This window comes from Solea solea, chromosome 6 (assembly GCF_958295425.1).
Source record: "Solea solea chromosome 6, fSolSol10.1, whole genome shotgun sequence".
NCBI classification, from domain to species: Eukaryota; Metazoa; Chordata; class Actinopteri; order Pleuronectiformes; family Soleidae; genus Solea; species Solea solea.
The window spans coordinates 215,888-236,666 of NC_081139.1; the positions used below are offsets into that span (position 1 = coordinate 215,888).

At 43.9% G+C, this 20,779-nt stretch overlaps 1 protein-coding gene across 11 annotated transcripts in view; it reads left to right on the forward strand.

Annotated features, from left to right (window-relative positions):
- Positions 1-18,003, forward strand: part of magi1b (membrane associated guanylate kinase, WW and PDZ domain containing 1b) — a 166,628-nt gene extending 148,625 nt beyond the window's left edge. For 9 of the 11 annotated variants that reach the window (XM_058632173.1, XM_058632172.1, XM_058632175.1 and 6 more), the window contains 6 exons: positions 2,583-2,786; positions 6,852-6,945; positions 7,694-7,781; positions 8,365-8,508; positions 10,804-10,942; positions 16,047-18,003. In XM_058632173.1, coding sequence (XP_058488156.1) covers positions 2,583-2,786; positions 6,852-6,945; positions 7,694-7,781; positions 8,365-8,508; positions 10,804-10,942; positions 16,047-17,302 — 1,925 coding nt within the window. In that variant the 3' untranslated portion in view covers positions 17,303-18,003. Of the gene's footprint in view, positions 1-2,582; positions 2,787-6,851; positions 6,946-7,693; positions 7,782-8,364; positions 8,509-10,803; positions 10,943-14,198; positions 14,279-16,046 lie in introns of all 11 variants that reach the window. The other 2 variants (XM_058632183.1, XM_058632178.1) reach the window with 2 other exon arrangements.
- Positions 18,004-20,779: the final 2,776 nt, after the last annotated feature.

Sequence of the window (20,779 nt, forward strand, 5' to 3'; positions counted from 1 at the left end):
ACAAAAACATACAACAAATCTCGCTGTTTTTTGGTGTGAACACACACAGATAAACTGTCTCTTCCTGTCTTTAACGTGGGTGGACTTTTCTGCCTGAGAACCGGGCGGAGACCGCGGCTATTTACAAAGCGTTCACATCAATACAGGCCTCTCTTCAAAGAAGCACTTCTTCTGTCTCATTTTCCCTCTCAGCCGAGGATCAAACCGGCACATTCCTCCACACACACACACACACACACGCACACACACACGGGCCTTTTTCATAATTGATCACAAGTGAAGTGTGTCTTACATAAGGCACTTGTGTTTTATTCAGCGTTCAGGGTTTAAATGGCACACAAAGCCACAGCATTAACGGGGGGGAAGCGACCGATGTGATGAACGTCATGGATTTCTTTCTTTCCTCGGCTCAAAGACGCGCACTGACTGAAAATCTGTCGTATTTTAACCTCACACATGCTCACAGATGATTCTCTGCGCTGCTTTTTTGTACTGTAGTTGTGTATGTTTTGTGTGCGACGCTCTCTCGCCCCGCTGCCGTGGCATTCTGCCCACACACAAACCACTCACTGTCTCTGTGCACTTATCTAAACCTCGGCCAGAGTAGAAAGCAGTTAAACTCTGATTTCCTTCGACCTTTTCGTCTAAATCCAAAGGAAAGGTCAGTGGCCGTGTGAAGGTTTGTCGGTCACTGGTTCAAAGAACGGCTGAACAATTTAAGGAGAATATAGAGAGAAATTGTGAATTTGATGAAATAATAGCAAATCTCCATATTGAACTGTAATGATTTGAAAATGGGACAAAGTGTGAAAATGTCTGTCTTTTTTGACTTTAGAATTAATGGGATGATTTTTTCAGGAAAAGTTATATTATAAATTCAGGAAAAAAAATGAACAATTTTATTTTTCAACTTAATGAAACTGTTTTTCATGAAAATTTGTTTTTCGCTCTGTTTTGTATTTCTGAATAAATCAGATCTTTCCCTGACATTTTTTTTGGCCAGTTCAGTTTTATGAATTAATGTGGGGGTTTTTTTTTGTCTTTCTTTTCAGCAAATCTCATAAATTCAGAAAAACAAATATTATTTTATTTTATTTTGCAAGTGAATGCGATCCAGTTCCAGTTTTTGGGTTCAGTTTTTTTCTCCTGGAAAAATTATGTCATAAATTTTGAAAACTTAAAAAAAAAAAAAAAAATTATTTTTTATTTTTTGGCTTTTTATTCTGAATAAATTTGATTTTTTTTCAGAGTCAGTGACAAGATTATTTTCCCTATTTTCAGTCCAGTTTTGTGAATTAATGAGATTTTTCCTTTTTCAGCACATTGTCTCATAAATTCAGAAAAACTACGATTTTTATTTTTCAAGTGATTGCAATGGAATCCATAGGCTATATTATTTTTCCCTGAAACTTTTTTAGGCTTTGTTTTTTCTTTTTCTTTCTTTAAATTAATTTCAAAATATTACAAAAAGTTTATGAGAGGAAAAATGACCTCATAAATTCAGAGAAACAAAGAATTGGATTGTTTGAGTGAGCGCAAACTGTAGGCGCCAGTTGACTTTGACTTTGACATTGTTTGGATAAGAAAATGTTAGAGTTAAATCCAAAGAAAGAATAAACACAAAAAAATCTTTTTTACAATTAAAAAAAAAATAACTTTTTAATTACAGCCTTTGCAGTTCTGTCAAATCATGAGTTTTAAAGTGCAGATTTCTATTAGAAAATGATGAATTGTTCAGCCCGTACTTCAAAGCAGTGACTGCTGCAGCCACAGTGTTCGTATTTCAAGAAGTTCTTTTTTCTTTTCTTCTTCTTTTCTTTTTCTTTTCCTGTTAAAAAATTGTGCACAGTCTCAGATTGGAGGTCAGGGTCGGACGAATCTGCAGGAGAGTCCAAGCGTGAGAACAGAGCAGAGCAGAGAAAGGGATGAAAAGACTAATAATGAAAAGTAAGACAGAGAAAGAGAAAGCAGTGATTGCACTTTCTGCCTCTCTGCGGTGGCGGTTGTCAGGCTGCAGACGCAGGGGGAGGGATATGTGTGCGGGGGGGGGGGGGGGGCACAGAGACCTCGGGGTAGTGTCAGCTCTGATGTGTCGTCTCAGGTGTTTGACATCACGACGCAGCCTATTTTCATTATTATTATTCGTGACACTGTCGTGCAAATACTCGTGTTTTGTTTGATACTGGAGCCGCTTTTAGTCAAAAAAAAAAAGGCGGGAGGTGGAGAACTGACACAGGATATGGCGCCAAGCCTCGCTTTCCCTTGTGGATAATTTGAAAAACCAATTTACGGGAAACGCGCGGAGAATTACAGTATGACCGATTCTCTTATTTCTTTTGCAGAGCACTTTGAAAAGCGCACTTCTTGCACTTTATTCCGCTGTAATCCTCATCAGCTTCTCACAGTGACTTTGGCTTTTGCTGTCTGTCGGTGAATTAACCCGGAATCTTCTTTCCATCTTCTTTTCTCTGCTCCTTTTTTTCCCCCCTTCTCTCTAAAAACACACACACGCACACACACACCAAACACAAACATCCACACACACTGAATCATCATGCATCACATGTGAATGGTGACAATAGCTGGAAATGCATGTGTGGCCATGCCCCACAAAATAGGACGCATCATCGAGGGGAGCCCGGCGGACCGATGCGGGAAGCTAAAGGTCGGCGACCGGATCCTGGCGGTGAACAGCTGCTCCATCACCAACAAGTCGCATTCCGATATCGTCAACCTCATCAAGGAGGCCGGGAACACCGTCACGCTACGCATCATTCCCGGAGACGGTGAGTGGAGAGTGCACGGTTAAAGGCGCAGTACGCGGGATCAGGGGGTGGAAAAACAAGACAAGTGGAAAAAAACGTCCAAAGATTTGTGGAATTTGAACGATTTGAGTTTAAAATGATTTCATCGTGGTATCACAATACCAATATTTTTGACAATAAAAAAACATCACTTTGACTGATACAGAACAGATACTGTTGATGTAGAATTGTAAGTGCAAGGGGCCCAGAATTGAACCCTGAGGAACACCCTTTCTAATTGAGACAGAATCTCTTACATGGTACGCGTGTATCTGAGGACTTGAGATTAGCTTCCTGTATGCAGTGTTGATGCGTCTTCATTTGTGAGGATATTAAGAGACTTTCTCAGCCTCTGAACCTTCAGTTAAGACGTAGAAGAGTGTGTAGATAGTAGATGTTGTGTTTGTTTGTGGTTACGTTGGTGTGTCTTCTTTATGCTGACAGATCAGCCTGGCATTCTTCACCAATACTGTTTAATTAAGTGTGCGTGTGTGTGTGTGAGGAAGGCGCTATTCCCTGTCAACAAGCACACGGCTAGAAATTGTAGCTATTTGTCTGCCGCCACCCGTTGCTTTTTTCCGGCTCACTTCTTTAAGGCTGAAGAGTGTTTTTATTTATTTTCTGAGGAGAGTTTGATGAGAACAGTGAGCCAAAAATTGCTCTGCCAAGAAGATACAAGGGAAAATAAAAGACAAGGCGAACAGTCGCGGGAGAAATAACAGGACATGGTTCTTTGGGAAAGTTTATGTGCGTGTGTCAGACTGTCAGAGAGTGAGACAGACACAGGGACGGGAGATGGTTGTGTCTCCACTTTAGGGTGCAACTGAACCAATTCAGCTTTTTTTCAATTCAAGTCGGATACAGAATGTCAGGGATGTCCAAACGTTTTTTAACGAGGGCGAAGATTCCCTGTTTTATAAGAATTTCACTTTCATTCACAATTATCATTTTTAAAATGGCAGTGTAGCCAAATCTAAGCCACGCAGGAGTGAACAAATGAACATTGTAATTGAACAGCACTGGACGTAGACCAGGGCTCAGCAAGTAAATGTGGTCGAGGGCCAATTCTTTTGGAAGGAACTGGAATATTTGGGCTCCATCAGAGAAAGTTTCTTAAAACGTCTTCAGTCACAAACAAAAACTCACGTTTGCTGCTTTAAACTAACAATAATGTGGATGTTGTCTTTAATCAGCTGCTTGTTATTGTGCATCATTTAAACTTTAAGAGTTGCTGCAGATTGTTGTATCGTGGTCACAGGTCACCTCTGTGTTACGCGACCTTCAGGTTACCTAACTTGCGTTAGAGGGAGAAACGGGAAACGCTCGTTATCCGTGTTTTTTTTTTCCATTTTTCATTCGACGAGCACAATATTGGAAATTGGAAAAAAGAAACGAATAATGGAATGACACATGGATTCATCAGAAGCTGCAGTTTGAATAGATCCTGTGTGGCTGAGCAGGATCAACCTGGAGGTGGCTTCTCCTGAGGTGAAGTCTCAGGTGCGGCTCACGTCTCCTCTGTGTGTGAGCGAGAGACGAGCGGGCGGAGTTTTGTTTTCCGACTGATGCTCAGTGACGAGGAAGACGAGCGTGACGCTCTGCTCTGGCCGCTGCACCGCGACACCTTCCTTCATTAAAGATCACGTCTCTGCAGCAGAGACTCAGAGTGCAGACAGAGCAGAGCAGAGCAGAGCAGAGCAGAGCAGCTCGCTCACTCGCTCGCTGCCTCCCTATTGTGTGAGAAAGGAGGGCGAAGTGTGCGCCTGTGGTGATATAATGTGCCATTTGTTTTAGGACGACCTGGGGTGTGTTGTGTTGTACGGCCCTTCTGCTTCTCTTATCTCCCCACTGCTCCTTTTTCTCTTTCTCATTTTGAATCGACCTGTTCTCACCTCACCCCTCCACCACCACCCTCCACAACGCTGTCTATTCAGGACGAGAGGACACCGTGCCAGGGCCAGAGACAAATTACAGCAGAAACAGCTCAGTGCCTTTTCTGTGTGCATCTTAAATGTTTTTAAGCCAGCGAGGAGAAAAGAGGCAGAGGGAAGCGAGCGGAACGGAGAGACAGCGAGAAGCCAAGCATGTTTGATTCATTTCCAGAGAGAATACAGTTGCAGGGAAGAAAAGGGGGTGGGGAGGGGAGAGGTATGCAAATGAGTAGAAGGAGCTTCTCCAATATACAAAATAACGATTTCCTCGTGGAACATGATAATCAGCAAATATCAATATTTTAATTAATAAATTAAGGCAAGTAAATAGTCTCTGCCACTTTCACTCGTCGCTACTTCAGGTCGCCTCACGGCGGCGCTGCTCAAATCTAATGAGGGGGAAACTTGGGTCAGGGAAGTCACCTGACCTGAAGAAGAGGAGTTTACAGCGGGATAACGGTGGAGAAAGCTACGTTAAGAGATGCTCCATCCACGTTCAATACATAGACTTGATGACCTCTGACCTTTGTTCTCTGTGGTTTGAATAAACAGAGAAATCCTGCACTTTTAACTTCACCTCAACGTTTTTGTTTTCCTCCAATTTCTTCCAATCAGACCTGGTATTAACCCTTAGGTGCATAACCCATGATAACCCACCATAACAAAATGGGTTTTTTTTGTCTTGTGTTGTTGAGTCAAAGTTATGATTCATTTTAGATCTTGTATTTTTTGTTTTTTAAACCCTCAAGTAGCTATAATTGTGCAGAGGTCACAAAAAAGACAATTTCTCCTTTGTTTTTGTTCATACAAACGTGTTTCCAAGTGTTTCCAAATTTCTCAAACAGACAGGAGAGTTTGATTGCTCTGTGTTCTCAGGGTTAAATAAACGAAATGTGTTTTTTAAAGTGAAAAGTTTTTTTTTGGAAGTGAGTATTCAGCTTCCACGGTTTAAAATATATTTCTATTTAATTTCAGGGTGCTAAAATCAAAGTGAAGATTAGAAAAGGTCATCTCTCTCTCTCCCACATTCAGAGGTGGTTTGAGTTCACGTGACCACATTACCCAGCATGCATTCATAGCAATTCATCCTCAGGATGCATTAGAGACTCCGCCCCCCCTCACCTGCTCATATGTATGTTAATTCATTTGTAGCCTCTGCCAGACACGTCAACAATGTCTATATTTCTATTTTTTGCTGCTTAAAATCTTTACGAATGTTCATGTCACAGCAGAGCAACTAGGGCTCGCCCAGGTGTTCTCTCGCTGTCACTGTGGCGTCAGACTCAGACTGTGAGAGAAACGGATGTTAATACCAGGTCTTTGATTCGTTTCCCAGCAAGAACAGAGAAATAAAGAGCGAGAGGAAGGAGCGCGTGATGCAAATGTGCAGAAAGAGGAGGGAGAGCAGCTGGTCATCTGAGACCACATCTAAAACATTCATTGCGTGCTCACACGGAGAGGTTTTTCCTCTCCCACCGCAGTCCAAACTGACACTCGCTTCACCCACACTGCGGCGTGATTGGTCGGGATTTGTGCCTCGTGGGGGAAGAACTGTCAGTGAAAGGGTTAATCCAACAGAAGCTGAGCAGATGAAAAGATGAGAGAGACAGGAACCGACCGTGAGAGGAATCGGGAGTGAGGACTTATCGCCGCACACTGGAGACTTGTAATCAAATAAAAGTGGAGAAATACACGTTGATAACAGAGAGAGATTAGCTTATTAAGAAGAAGAAGAAGAAAGGATTTTTTCCTGCTGCCACGAGTTGGGAGTAATAATGCCTTCTGGGTTTTTTTTAAGTTGCCGAGTGGCTCGTTGTTAGCTTCAAATGATCAGAGGTTGGGAACCACTGCTCTAGACTGTGTCCTGGCAGAAACTGTGAATTTACCAGGTTGCTTGAATGCATCTCGTAGCTGCTCCCACAGCATTAAGGTCTTTGCACACGAGCGCGACGCAAATACACGGGACAGAAGACGGGAGCGCTTTGTTGTTTGCTAGAGGCAGAAAAAAGTGTTTAAAATGCCATGAAAAGCAATGATTTGCCTGACGACAAATGTTCTCCCTGTAGCAGAGACGTCCTGACCTCACGACCCCTGTCTCTGCTTCTCTCCCGCTCAGAGTCGTCAAACGCGTCGTTGTTGACCAACGCGGAGAAGATCGCCACCATCACCACCACGCACACGCCTCAGCAGCAGGCGGCACCTGAGGCCAGGTGAGCGAGCGGCACACACAACTCCATCCTTTACGCTTCCGCTCAGAAACAGGGTTCACGTGTTGTTTGTGTTGTTCAGTGATGAACTGACGTCTGCCCGGCGCAGCTTGTTCTTCCTAAAACACTTCAAATAAGAAGTGAAAATTCTCTCAAGTAAACAGTGGTACAGATTTACTCCACAGTCATTTGTAGAGTCTTTTAATCCGTCAACTTCATTTACTGTGAAGTTTCCTCTAATTTGTGCACATTTGTGTGTGAGCAGAAATAAACACTGACCGTCAGCTGTGAATAAACTGCTCGATGACACAAAAAAAACCTTCTTATCCTGTGTTTAATCAGCATTCACTGCCCGTTTCACTCTGCAACGCAGGTGGGCGGGGCTTCAGATTCAGTCTCTTCTTCTTCTTGTGCTACACTTTTGGCAGACATGCAAATTCTGGCATTATTTTTCGACACAATTCTACGTCGCGCGTTCTACGTTTATAACTCTGTCGCTTTTTACGGCTGGAAAGAGTACATATATATTTTTTGTGGGTTTTTTGTGTGCGTATTTTTGGTTTTATTTCAATGTTGAATGTTTAATTCTTTTCATTTCTACATCAAACCTGAACACAGTACTTCATTAGCACACACGTCACCCTTTTTTACGTGATGTACTACACACAGTATGTGTATTAACCGTCGTCTATACGTCATATACAGTATACTGTATGTGTTGTGTATAATGTTGTATCTCCTCCTGTCGCAGGAACAACACCAAACCAAAACAAGAGACGTTTGACTACAAACCCCCGCAGGGACCTCCACCACAGCCCCCGACACAAGTCTCAACCCAGGTGAGAAACGACGACATGACAGAACGTCCACCTGTCACTGCGTGTCACACACACACACACACACACATCCAGCTGTTTCCAGCCTCCACAGGTCCATTCATCCATTCATCCTGCCACCACCCACCTTCCCCAAGGACAAACACGGTGTGTCATCTGCGTCTCTTTGACGTATCACCGGAGTCTAAAAGCATGTTTTTATTATTTCTTTAAGAGCAGTAACTGTGTTCACTGCTGAATTCATCTGCCGCCGCCGAGACCACTCCAGCAGATAGCATTGATTCTCCAGCAGAGGAGATTAGGAGGGGAGGTGGAGGAGACAGGAGCCGTCTGAGTGTCCTTGTAACCCCCCCCCCCCCCATACACACACACACACACACACACACTGTCCCTTTTCTGTCTGTGTCCTCTCTCTTTATCCACCTAAAGCCTGCGGCATTGATAATTCCCTGCACCTGAGAGTATGAGTACACACACACACACACACACACACACACACACACACAAACTTCAAATGTGAATCACAAAAGTGACCTTGGTATAAATGTGTGTGTGTGTGTGGTCGGTGTGTGCGCGTGTGTCTCAGGATGCCGAGTTCTACTCCGTGGACCTGGAGCGAGACAACAAGGGCTTCGGTTTCAGCCTGCGAGGAGGAAGAGAATACAACATGGACCTGTACGTGCTGAGGTTGGCCGAGGAAGGAGCGGCCGTACGCAACGGAAAGATGAGGGTACGTAAAAAAACCACACGGAAACAGAACTCTCCCATTTAAGATCTTTTTGGTCTTTTTCGCTGTTAAAAAGTTTCCGCGTAAACAAAAATGACTTCATACACACAAGATGGCGTCGGCGACAGTGAAAGCTGCGGAGAAAATAAGACCCACTTTTGGACTGATTGTCCGTCTTAGTCTGACTATGGCCCTAGTTTGATTAAACTGCAGACGAAGAGACAAGATTATCCATTTAGCCATTTACTGTCACGTAAAGGTCAACAGGAAACTGATTCAATACGTGGTAGATTACAGGGCGATACAGCTCCACCTATAGATCGGTTTTCTCCTCCGCGTGCACACTCGGACTCTGCAAGTTGTCCGATTGCCCGTCTTAGTCGGACTAAGGCCTTAGCTCCGCTTCTTCTTTTTACCATTGATATCAGTCGTACACATAGCAACGAGCGCTGTTTCCCCGCTGGTACGAGATTTATTTTTTTTCTTACGTTCTGTTCTATCATGTGACGACTTTGCGATGGAGCGCCGGGCCGTGTTTTTGATCCACGCTTGACTGATCCTGACATTATACCACGGACGGAACAGCGTGTTCTTCCCCAATTACTGCCAAGTCATGCTTCAGTGAAAACACGCAGCCTCACACAAACACGCGCCGCAGTTTTTAATGAACCCCGCGTGCGTTTGAAGCGATGTTCATGTTGGGGGAGAGTGTAATATTTAACCTTCATTTTTGATGAATTGCAGTAAGTTGTCGCTCTGCCTAACTCTGAGCGGCTTGATTAAATATATTTAGTGCAGTTGAACTGATTCTCTCCCCTCAGATAGGAAGGTGTTTTTCCCCCTAAATCTATACGTTGACGTGCTACAGTCAGGAAGTGTTTGGGTGTGAACACGTTAACACGTACGCTTGTTAGCAGAGATATTAATAGCAGCAGAAGCAGGTCTGTGAGGCAGAGAGAGACGTTCTGTGGAATTCCCTCGGCGCTCGCTCACGGCGCTCGACAGAAAACTCGAGGCAAAGAATCAGAAAAAGCTGAATGTGTTTCTCTCGCTGTGTCACAGTCACTTGCTTTTCAACAGGAAACTGTTGAAGCTGTCGTGTGTAACCTTTAACAAACAAACGTCTGCTACGTGGAAAACGTTGTCAAATTAGTAGTTTAGCAGTGATTAGAGAGCTCACTTTGCCTCAGCTGCACACAGGAAGTGATTAGTTTTGTATCAAGACCACGGCGACAAGGTGGCAAAAACTCAAAAAGAAGTTTCTGCTCCAGAAAAACATCCTTTGACTAGAGTCCCCGCCCACTCGCCTCAATTTTGGTCAGAATCCCTTGATTGGTTGTCTATAAAAAATAATAATAAAAATTAAAAATCTGATTTGAACAAATCATCCCATAATAATCTACAAAAACTTCACGAAGCAACGACTGTCCAAGAATATAAACTAAAAAGCAACAACAGCTGTTTATTTAACCTTTAGTGGTTTTATTCGTGTTTTTGAAGTTTCTGGTTATGGACAAAATGTGTTGACAGTAATGTTAAGTATGATATGATATGATATGATATGATATGATATGATATGATATTGGTCCAATTTCGGTAAAAATCACTGGATCCAACAACGAAAAATATCACAGAAGTGCTAGTACAAAAGTACAAAAATATAAATAAAATCAATATTAGCATGCTGTTATATATACACGTTAAAAGTCTGATTTTAGTCGGACTTAGGCAGTAATTTGGTTTTCTTAATGTCATGTAAACAAAATGCAGCTAGTCTGAGTCGGACTAACATACCTGGATAATGTGATTCATAGTCCGATTACTCCTGCATGTATGTACTGTACGCTTAGTCAGACTGGAGTCGGACTATCCCTTTCCTCCCCAGTCTTTGACCCGGAAGTAGAAGGAGACGACGTATAACGTGCAGTTACTGTTGCAGGAAAAGAACAAACGACGCGATGGCGAAAGCTGCAGAGAATAAGATCCACTTTGGACTGATTGTCCGATTGTCAGTCTTAGTCAGACTAAGGCCCTAGATTAATTAAACTGTGCATGTAAACATTGTGTTTCGTTAATTTAAAAGATTTAAAACAACCGAGTGATATCGGTATTGGACACGTGACATTGAGGCATCCCTGCTTTCAGACGGACGCGGCGTAAACTACGACAACAACACCTACGTACTATAGCTTTAACTTAAAGGGGGGAGAAAAATGCTGCAGTGTTGCCGTTTCCGTGTCCACAAGATTTTTGATGTGTAACGTGTCATCGTGTTCTCCTCCACCGCGTCCTCCTCAGGTCGGCGACGAAATCCTGGAGATCAACGGCGAGAGCACGAAGGGCATGAAGCACGCGCGCGCCATCGAGCTCATCAAGAGCGGAGGCCGCCGCGTCCACCTGGTGCTCAAGAGGGGTGACGGCTCTGTGCCTGAATATGGTGGGTCAATCTACGAAAACGTTCCCTTCACACCCATGTTCACGCCCTGAGGCGGGGGGGACGCCCAGTGGGACAGTGGCGGGTCAGAGGGGAAAGACTCCCAGGACCCTTCACTCACCGCTGGGACAAACCCACCAGGGAGGGTGGACGGGTGTGTAACGTGGTGCCCGCTCTCTGTCTGGTGAAGGTCACTCACTCCTGGGCTTTTTGGGATTTGAATTATAATTCTGTTTGAGTTTGTCGCCGCCGCCGCTCTCAGTTTCTCACCATTCTGACCACCGAGTGAAATCATTCCGCTGGGACTTTCCAGGAAATAAAAGGTGGTGGTGGTGGTGTTGGTGGTGGTGGTGTGTCTGACTTCAGCACAACATAGAAACTGTTTACAGAGTTTGAAAATAAATCAATGTTTCTTTCTCTTTCTGTCCGTTTACACACACACACACACACACACAAGAGAAAACCCCCTGATCCTCCGCGTGCGTCCTGTGGTAAAACGGGGACGTGGCCACGTATTTATAGTATTTATTGAAGGTGAATGTAAGCTACTGAACTCTGTCGGGGTTTAAAAGTGAGATCTGTGTCCTGAAGAATTTCTTTATTATTTTTCCATTGTCAGAGACAAACGTCACGACGCGTCACTCACGTGGACAATTTTTCTTTTTTGCACCCACTGTTCTGTCGTTGAAAAGCTGTGACTCTAGAGAACGTTCAGAGCGAGAGAGTGGATCCACGTTTTTGTACAGTGATGAAAAAGAGAAAAGAATAGAGGCATTTTTACAAGTATTTTTGTTCCGTGCACAGAGCCATGATGAAGTGAAGCCACATATTAATGGATAAAAAAAGTTTATTGCTGCATGAACTTGTCAAAAAAGTGTAAATCAGATTTTCCTCTTTTTTTCTCCTTCTAGTGTCTATTTTCCATAATATTTATGGAACTTTTTTCTTTAGTTTTTTTACCGTAAGTCATTATTAACGTGTATTGTTTTTTTATTTTTTTTTACTGGATTTCAGTGGAGATGCATTGACTTGTCTTGAAACAGTTGTTGTTCATCAGTTCTGTTGTTTTCTTTGGGAGAAGAATGTTTCCCCCCCTGTACCTGCACCAGTGCCCGGGCTGACCCGAATCCCCCGCTTTCACTCACAGTTCACGCTTCAACGCTAAGTACAAGATGTTATATACGTTAAAAGTCTGATTTTAGTCAGACTAAGACAGTCATTTGGTTTTCTTAATGTAATGTAAACATGTAAACGTTAGTCGAAAAGACTAAACAGGAACTAGCCTTAGTCAGACTAACATACCTGGATAATGTGATTCATAGTCTGATTACTCCTGCATGTATACGTTTAGTCGGACTAGAGTCGGACTTGGCGTTCTGCACGTGCACCAAAATGTCCTCCCCTGAAACTGATTCAACACGCAGTAGATTACAGAGAGATTCTGCGCCACCTATAAATCTAATCAAACTCTGCAAGCTGTCCGATTGCCCGTCTTAGTCGGACTAAGGCCTTAGCTGTGTTAAACTGTGCATGTGAACGTTGTTTCGTGAACTTAAACAATGTAAAACCTCTATATCGTAGTGATATCTGTATTGGAGAGTTAGTTTAAGTTAGCGACAACAACTAAAGCCCGATACGGACAGGATTAGTTTTACACAACGAGGTGGAGTAATAATAAGTCGTTGTACCACAGGACATCTGGAATATTAATGGCTAATTCACACGGGATAAGAAATCTCAGTGTAGTAGAGTCTTGCTGGAACTGTGGAGTGGAAAAGTGCCCAAAATAAAAGAACCACAACTGGGAGGAAAATCGTGTTAAATCGCTTTCCTGGGCTCAGTCCCAGAGGCACCACTGCTACAAGCAGTTCCGTGCGCTCCCGCGACCCTTGTCGACCCATGTTCCGTTATCCTACCCAGTAACCCAGGGCAACCCGGCACCCCCACACCACTGTTACCTCCTGTCGTCACGTGTGCACTAAATGAAGACGCCTCGATCCATTCTTGAAAATCTGTGTTCCGGACCTTTTTACCTCAGCTAAAATTTTCCGTAATCTTGACTGACATCATCCGGTAATGATTGCAGACGTGGTAGATTCCGACGTGACTAAAATCACTGAGAAGATCTGGTGAAAATGACTTTACCTTCACCTCCTCGTGGAAAACGGATCATGTCCAAAATTAGCTTAAGAAGCTACGTACTTGATAGCAGGGGATTTTTCCAAACTTGCCAAACAGACCTTGTGTTCACTCCAGTCCGGACAGGAAGCAAAGAAATGACACATAATCTAAACGCCATGGCTTTGTTTTATGCCTTCAAATTATTTCTCGAAATCCGGCGTACATCACGACTCACCTGCGGTACCAGCCCAGCCCCCTGGGGGGCCCACACTTTGGGAATCGCTGGATTAAAGTTGTGCGTTTTAGGAAAAAAATAGCTGCCAACTTTATGTTGTATATTGCTAGTATACTGTTAAATTCCTTTTTTTACAGCAGGTGTGATGCACTTAGCGCCATCTACAGGTCTGAATGCTGCCACAGTGTCAATACGCTTTTGAAAATCCTGAATTCTCGTCTCTTCCTCTAGGTTGAAAAAACTGACAGAAAATTGGTTTAAAATCTGACATTTAAAAAAAGCTCATAGCCCTCTTGTCTGTTGCCGTGGCGTTCGGGTCAGCCGTGAACTGTAACGTCAGCGTCTTGTAAAATTCATTGTTTGTACGTTTTTTTTAGTTTATGAACAGCTTTTTTTTATTGAATTTTTTTATTTCTGTCAGCGATGTGAAAACAAAAACTGCTTCATATAACTGTCGTCGTGAATGTGTGAGTCTCACTGTTTTCTTATTTTCTGTTTTCTGCTGCTTCTGTGTCCACATCTTTAGGTGTGTGTGTGTGTGTGTGTGTGCGTGCGTGCGTGTGTGCGTGCGTGCACGTGTGTGTGTGCGTGAGGGTGAGTGTGCAGGACCTTTCTCTGTAACTGGTGTTTTCCACTGCTGAAGGGTTTGGGGTCAAATTCCTGGACTGTCTCTTAATCTCGATGACTCAGTGATCAAATAAACACAATTTTTTTTCATTGAAAAATCAACACGATAACTTCACTCTCTTTCTGTTTTTGTTTGTTTTTTTTCTTCCCTGACACGTTGGTTCCAGGTGATCTAAACTTGTGTGCTCTCTCTCTCTCTCTGTTCTTTTTTCTTTCCTCTGTTTTTGTGAATCTCTCCTCGTCCTGTTTTGCGCTGGGCTTCTTGTCTTCCTTCAGGGATGGTCGCTCCCCATCTCACTGCATGTATGAGAAATGACAAGATGGGGGAGGCCTCTGTCCTCCAAAACCAGACCACGGTTTGTAGCTGTCCCTCCCTGTCATCAGTCTCTCCCTCGTCTCTCTGACTCTCTCCATCCTGACGTGTGTGTGTGGCGTGTCCCTGTGCTCGACTCCATGTGCATAAATCCATTCACCCTATAAATGCACTGCCAGTGTGTCGTCCTCCGCCGAAGCCACTGTGATGGGATTCTTCACGCATTAACTGTGTCTCGGCACTGGAGAAAATCTGCTTTGTTACCGTTCGTTTTTTTTTTCTCATGTCTTAGTGTCTGTTTTTAAAATGTCAACGACGAGCATGAGACACGTGGATTATATCCAATTAACAAAAATCAGCACCTACTTAAGTCTAAAATGTCTTAATATCACTGTTGGACTGTGTTTTCTGCCAGGAAACTAAAGTTTGTAACCCGCTAACTCTCCTGCACCAAACTCCATTGAGAAAATCATGGTTTTTAGCTCATGGGATGACAGGTAGCTGCAGGTCTGCTGCTGCTCACCAATCCACAAGAAAGTTCAGTTTTCCAGACAGAAAACATTGTCTAATGATAAGAAAAAGCAGCAAAAAGATATTTCATTAGCTGAATCTTTTTGTTAAGGGGCTATTATTTGTTTTTCCTTGTGTCCCAGCAGAGCATCCGTGTCCCAGACTGGTTCAAAACACCCAAACTATCCTTTAAAGAGTCCAATAATTAACAGAGCACTGTAGTGGCTGCTTGTGCACGTGATTGAGTGCGTGTTTAGAAGTAAAAATCCCTTAAGAAACTCACTAAGTAAAAACACACAACTCATTGAGTGAAAACGCCGCCCTAAACCAAACAGTGTCAGCGGTTTTTGTTTTTATTTTCTGAAAGTGTCTAAAGCATCATGTCAGTGCATGAAAGAGCATGGCTGCTCATCACCACCATGACTGACTCGACCGGCCACGTCCCATTCTGCTTCGACCTCGAGTTGACCTCAAGTTAAACCTGGGGTAGAGGTTTGTCGTGGGTAACTCGTCTCTTCCTTCACACAGTCGCTGCTTCACAACTCTGTCAGTCAGTACGTTTTCCACGCATGCACAGTTATGTTACCACAGCATTTAATTGAAAGAAGTTTATGACTATTTTATCCACTAGGTGGCGATATGCCCTGTTCACTTTAGATTTTTGGGCCGTTTTCTAGTTCACCTGTTATGTCAAAAACAACTTTACCGCTTTTCCATGCTACAGTTCCAACTCTACTCGGTTTGGTATCAGTCACGTCATTTTTCATGGGTTCAAAGAACCTCCTCAGCAGGGGCAGGGTCGCCATAGCAACGGCCACGTGAAACTCACACACAAACTAACTAGCTGAAAGAAAGAAAGAAGGAAAGAAAGACAGAGGAAAATTTCGGCGTTGTTCAGTACCAGGTACTATCACTAATGGAAAAGCAAAGAAGCCAAGCTGAGTAGTGCTAGAAGTGTATAATGGAAAAGCACCTTAAGTCAGGCTAACAGGTCTACTTTCAGTCCATTTTTATTCAAACAAACACAAATGCATTTATTTTCATAAACGTACTGACTGTCTCTTTCTCTCATGTGTGAGCTACACTAATGTTTGATCACTGGCTTTCGCTCCGCCGTCTAACAATCGGCCATCTTTGCTGGCATTGACATCCGAATGGCTTCCATTGACAATGTCCTCAGCTTTCATATCCGAGTGGTTTGAGCATGACCTCACGTGGAAGCAGAAAAGGGCTTCACCAAGTCTCTGTGTGTTTGTCTCATCCTCTTTGCCCTCGACTGTATCTGTCGTACTCTGTTGCAGACGGCAGCCCTAACGACGGCAGCGCAGCCAACCCAGCCGCAGGGCTACAAAACGCTGCGGAAGTGAGCACCGTGCCCCCAATCGACGAGCCATCGGAGTTAAGCTACCCACCAGAACCCCAACAACCATCCCACAGAAAGAAGGAGTCGAGCCACACACGCGCCGGCAAGCATCACCATTCCAACCACCGCCACAGCTCCCCGCACAAGAAAACCAGCACAGGAAGACACAAGGAGAGGAAGTCCAAGGGGAAGGACCCGTTTGCGGTATTTCGAAAGAAGGACAAGGGAAGTGACGGCCGCCACCACCACCATTCCAGCGGACACCACCGTGGTCGCCACCGCTCGCCTGACAGGAAGCATGGCCGCTCTCGCAGCGCAGAAAACACCCTCAACAGCCGCCCCGCAGGACAGGGACACCGGAGTGGTCGCTCTCCAGACAGACACCAAGGGCACAACCGCCGCCGCTCCCCTTACCGCTCACCCTATCGCTCGCCTCACCGCTCACCTCGCCGCTCTCCGTACCGCCACAGATCCCCCCACCGCACTCGCCATCACTCTCCCACAAGACGCCACGCCCACTCCTCAGACCCGTACCGCCGGTATGTCTCCCCCGAGAGACAGAGCCGCGGCAACGAGAAGCCCAACGGGGTGGAGGCCGTGTTGAAGGAGCCACCCAAGTCTCCTGACCTCAGCTTCCCGTTTGAGGACAGCGTCCTGCGTGAGCCACCGGCTCTGGACCGCCTGAACGACAGCGCCACACTGCCGTCACGCCTGTATGGGGAGGACAGCCTGTTGAAGAGAGCGTCCTCCATAGAGAGACCCTACAGGGGGGAAACCCTGCTGAGAGAAGTGGCGTCCCGGGGCCTGAGAGACAACTACAAAGACAACACCCTGCCCAGAGTGCGCACCCCGCCCAGAGTGCGCACCCCAGAATCGGATTCGGCCTACAAGAGGTACAGCTCGCTGCTGAGGGGGCGCTCGCCCGAGAGGAAGGAGAGGGAGGGCGGCTACGCCAGCCGAGGCAGCACGCCAGAGCCACGGTACCGAGCGCACAGCGTGGGACGAGACATCTCCCCGGTCAGGAGCCTCCGCAGAGACGACTCGGAGGACGAAGAGGACGACGACAACTTTGTAGCGGAGAAAGTGAGGGAGTACTACAGCACGCTGAGGAGCAACGACAGCCACGTGTCCAAGCCCACGTTCCCCGAACCCAAGAGGACCTACAAGGGGAACCCCAAAGACCTGAGCATCTGATGGGACGACATGAGCCATTCACAGCTAGACCCACAATGCACCTCAAGAACTCACTCACATGACCACAGAAATACACACACACACACACACACATTATGTACCAATGTTGAGTTACGAACAAGACGGTGATTCCACGGTGATTTTTGAAGGCAGTTTTTTTAATTGTACGTTTATTTTCCTTCCTTGTTTTTTTTGTTAAAACATTCTACATTTACAGTAACTCAAGAGACTTTTCCAGAAAAATGTAAAACCATAAAAAAACAATGATGTGCCTAACAGTTCCATTAACGAGTGAATTTTTCTTTATTTTTTGCTGGGTTTTTTGGGATTTGATAAAGTGGCAGGCGATTTGTGACGCACTGTCAGAAAAGTGAGAGAAATGTCATACGTACTTTTTCCACGAGGATCCCATGGAAGTTCCGCACACCTGGACCACTGGAACCGGAGCTCACAATGACGCTGTGCATGTCTTTACCGGTTTCAATGTCTCTCTCTAAACCCCCCCCCCCCCCCTCCCCCTCTCTCTCCAGTGCCACTGTTTTTTAGACATTCGACCAGACTATAGCACAAGCCTGCATTTGTTTGTATATTTTTGACAGTTTGCAGTACGTGTACATTCAGAGGTGACCATTTTAATGAATGAAGGGGAAATTAAAAGTTAAACTATGATGATGTTAAAATAAAATAATATATTCAACAAATGAACAAATTGTGAGTTTGTTTTGGTTCCGATTCTTCGACAATCACGTGTAAAATCTTCCCTGTAGTTCAACAAAAATCGTCGTAAAACAATTTCCATTTATTCCAGTACCACCACAGACCACCAGGGGGCTCGTGGAGTTGCCACTGCAGAGCTTCTTTTCAAATTTTTGGTCGTGGATTGGAAATTTGCATTGTTGAAATAATTAAAGAGAAAGAGATTTTAGAATTTGACCTCACTGAGAAGACGACAGGATCTGCTCGGAGAAGATTGTGATACATCTCAAATATGGTGTCTGGACATGTCGCAGTGAGTTTAGGGGAATCCACACTGAACCGGTTTTAGGCGATCAAAATGATCCTGGATTTCGTAGACCGAACGTTCTGTTTCCGTCTAGATGAGGCCTTAAAAAGTGTCCCGCGCTTGAGTATAAATCCGGCTCAGTGAAGACGTTTGGTGGCAGTTTTAACTGGAAAGTGAACAATCAACACCTAAGCATGAGCGAGTGATGTGAATTCAGACAGAATTTGGAGGCCGGACGCATGAGAATGAGTTTAGTAGAATCCACCAAAAGCTTTGTTTTATATCGGCTTTTTAATCCAAACAGAACCACAGTTTTGGAAGCTCTCTTTGACTGCCAGGCCTGCCATCCTTGCAACAACGACAGGAAACTTTGAAAACCTATGACATCATCGCTCCACTCTCTTGCTCTTAAAGTGCAAACCTGGTGGAAACACTGAGTTCTCATCTTTTGACCTAAACGAAAGCCAAAAACACGAGGAGGCTGTGACAGCGTTGTCATCTAAACGCTTCCCAGAATTCCACACGTGTCCTCGTCAAACCTTTGAAGGAAAAAGTAAATCAGAGAACGGACGTCGTTTCCACGACTTTAAAGAGGAGAGAGGCCGCGGCAGAGGAAAAGTATTTCTGCTGGACAGATGAAGACATTTTACGCGGAAGCTTTTAAGAACAAAAAAGGGAACGATCGTATCGGGAAAGTTCTTTTTCTTCAGAAAACCAGAGTTTCTTCTATTTTTCTTAGACTTTTAAGTGATATTGTTGGATCTTTCGGCAATAAGACTGACAAAACATGGTATTTATGATTGTAAACTGGGTCAAATCTGACCATATACTGGATGAAGATTAACTCTTCACCCACTTTTAATATAATCACACTTGTATAGAGCTTTGAGGAATTACTGAATTCACCTTAAGATGCACCAAAAGGGCTTTTTAATCCCCTTAAATGTGACATATGTAGGACATTTATTACATCAAGATATAACGGTGCGTTCCATTTGTAGTCGGAAATTCCAAATCGGAGCAACCCCGCAACCTCGTTGTGTCTTCCTTGAAAATTGGCACGCAAATCAGAACTGGCGTTAAAATTTTATAAAATAATGGAAATACAAAAAAACCCATGCAAAAATGGCTCAGTAGTGCCCCCCTAAGGCGAAACGTGGATGGAGCAAACCCAAACTCAGTTGCACCCCAATTTCACGAAATTTGGTGGGAACAAAAAATCTCATCGGGACCATGACCTTGATTCAACAGGAAGTCGCCCATTTTGAAATTGGCGTCCATCTTGGCGTTTTTTGTAGCAACATGAAAGGTCGAGGTCCCACACAACGCTTTCATTTTTGATTTGATTTTTATGTGATAGAGTGGGATCTTTCTGCAAAGACAGAAAAATATGATGTTTACGTTTATAAAATGGGTCAAATTTGACCAAACACTGAAGGACGTCCACTTTTAATGTAATCACACTTAAATATCTCCACGTTTACGCTGAATTATCGCATATAAACCGAGTATTTCTTCCGACATGCCCTCTCTTTGACACTGGATCTATACTGTACGTGTCTGACGGGCTGGAGTTTGGTGCCGACGCTGCAGCGCATGCAAACGAACTCGGAGCCATATGTTCAAACGTGTGCATCGACGATTACCCCGAGGACACAATCTGTGCCGCTCACGAGAGGAAATCAGAAGCGAAGGAGAAGCTTCACCATCAAACAGGAACATATCAAGAGTTAGGTTTTCTTTTTTCTCTTCCTCTTTTGCCCCAATTTCTCCACATTTTAAAAGAGCCTCGCTGCACAACACTGCTTTCTTTTGATGCAATGATCTGAATTTTTTTTTTTTTTTACATAAATTAGAGCGAGGAACACTCTGTCACAAAGAAAGAGTTCACTTCTATAAATAATCTTTAACAGCCCACACAAGAAGAGGTGAATACATTCATTAGTCGAGACAATATCTACAGTACACATATATATATATATAAGTATACTATTGTATTTATTTTGTTGAACTTTGCTGTTTTTTTTTAAAGTGCTTTATAAATGTAGTCATTCCAATGAATTTTAATGCACAAATGTACGGAAGCTGAGAGCGGCCACGGTTGCTGCTATAATTGATTCGTTATCACTGGATAACCGTTGGTTTTCTCATGATAATGAGATAAATTAATGCGTTAACTCTGGATAACAAGACCTTGTTATCCAGAGATAACGCGACACTTTACCTCAAAAGCATGAGAAACTTTGCCTGGTTATTCCAAAATAATGCATTAATTCAACTCGTTATTGAGGTAAATTGATTATCACTAGAAAACAAGCTTTGTTTTCCCGAGATAAAGCATTAATTTACCTCATTATCACTAGAAAATGCCTTGTAATCCTGAGATAATGTGCTAATTTACCTTGTTATCACAAGAAATTTAGCCTTGTTATCCCGAGATAACACATTAAGGTGTTGTTATCCTGAGATAACGC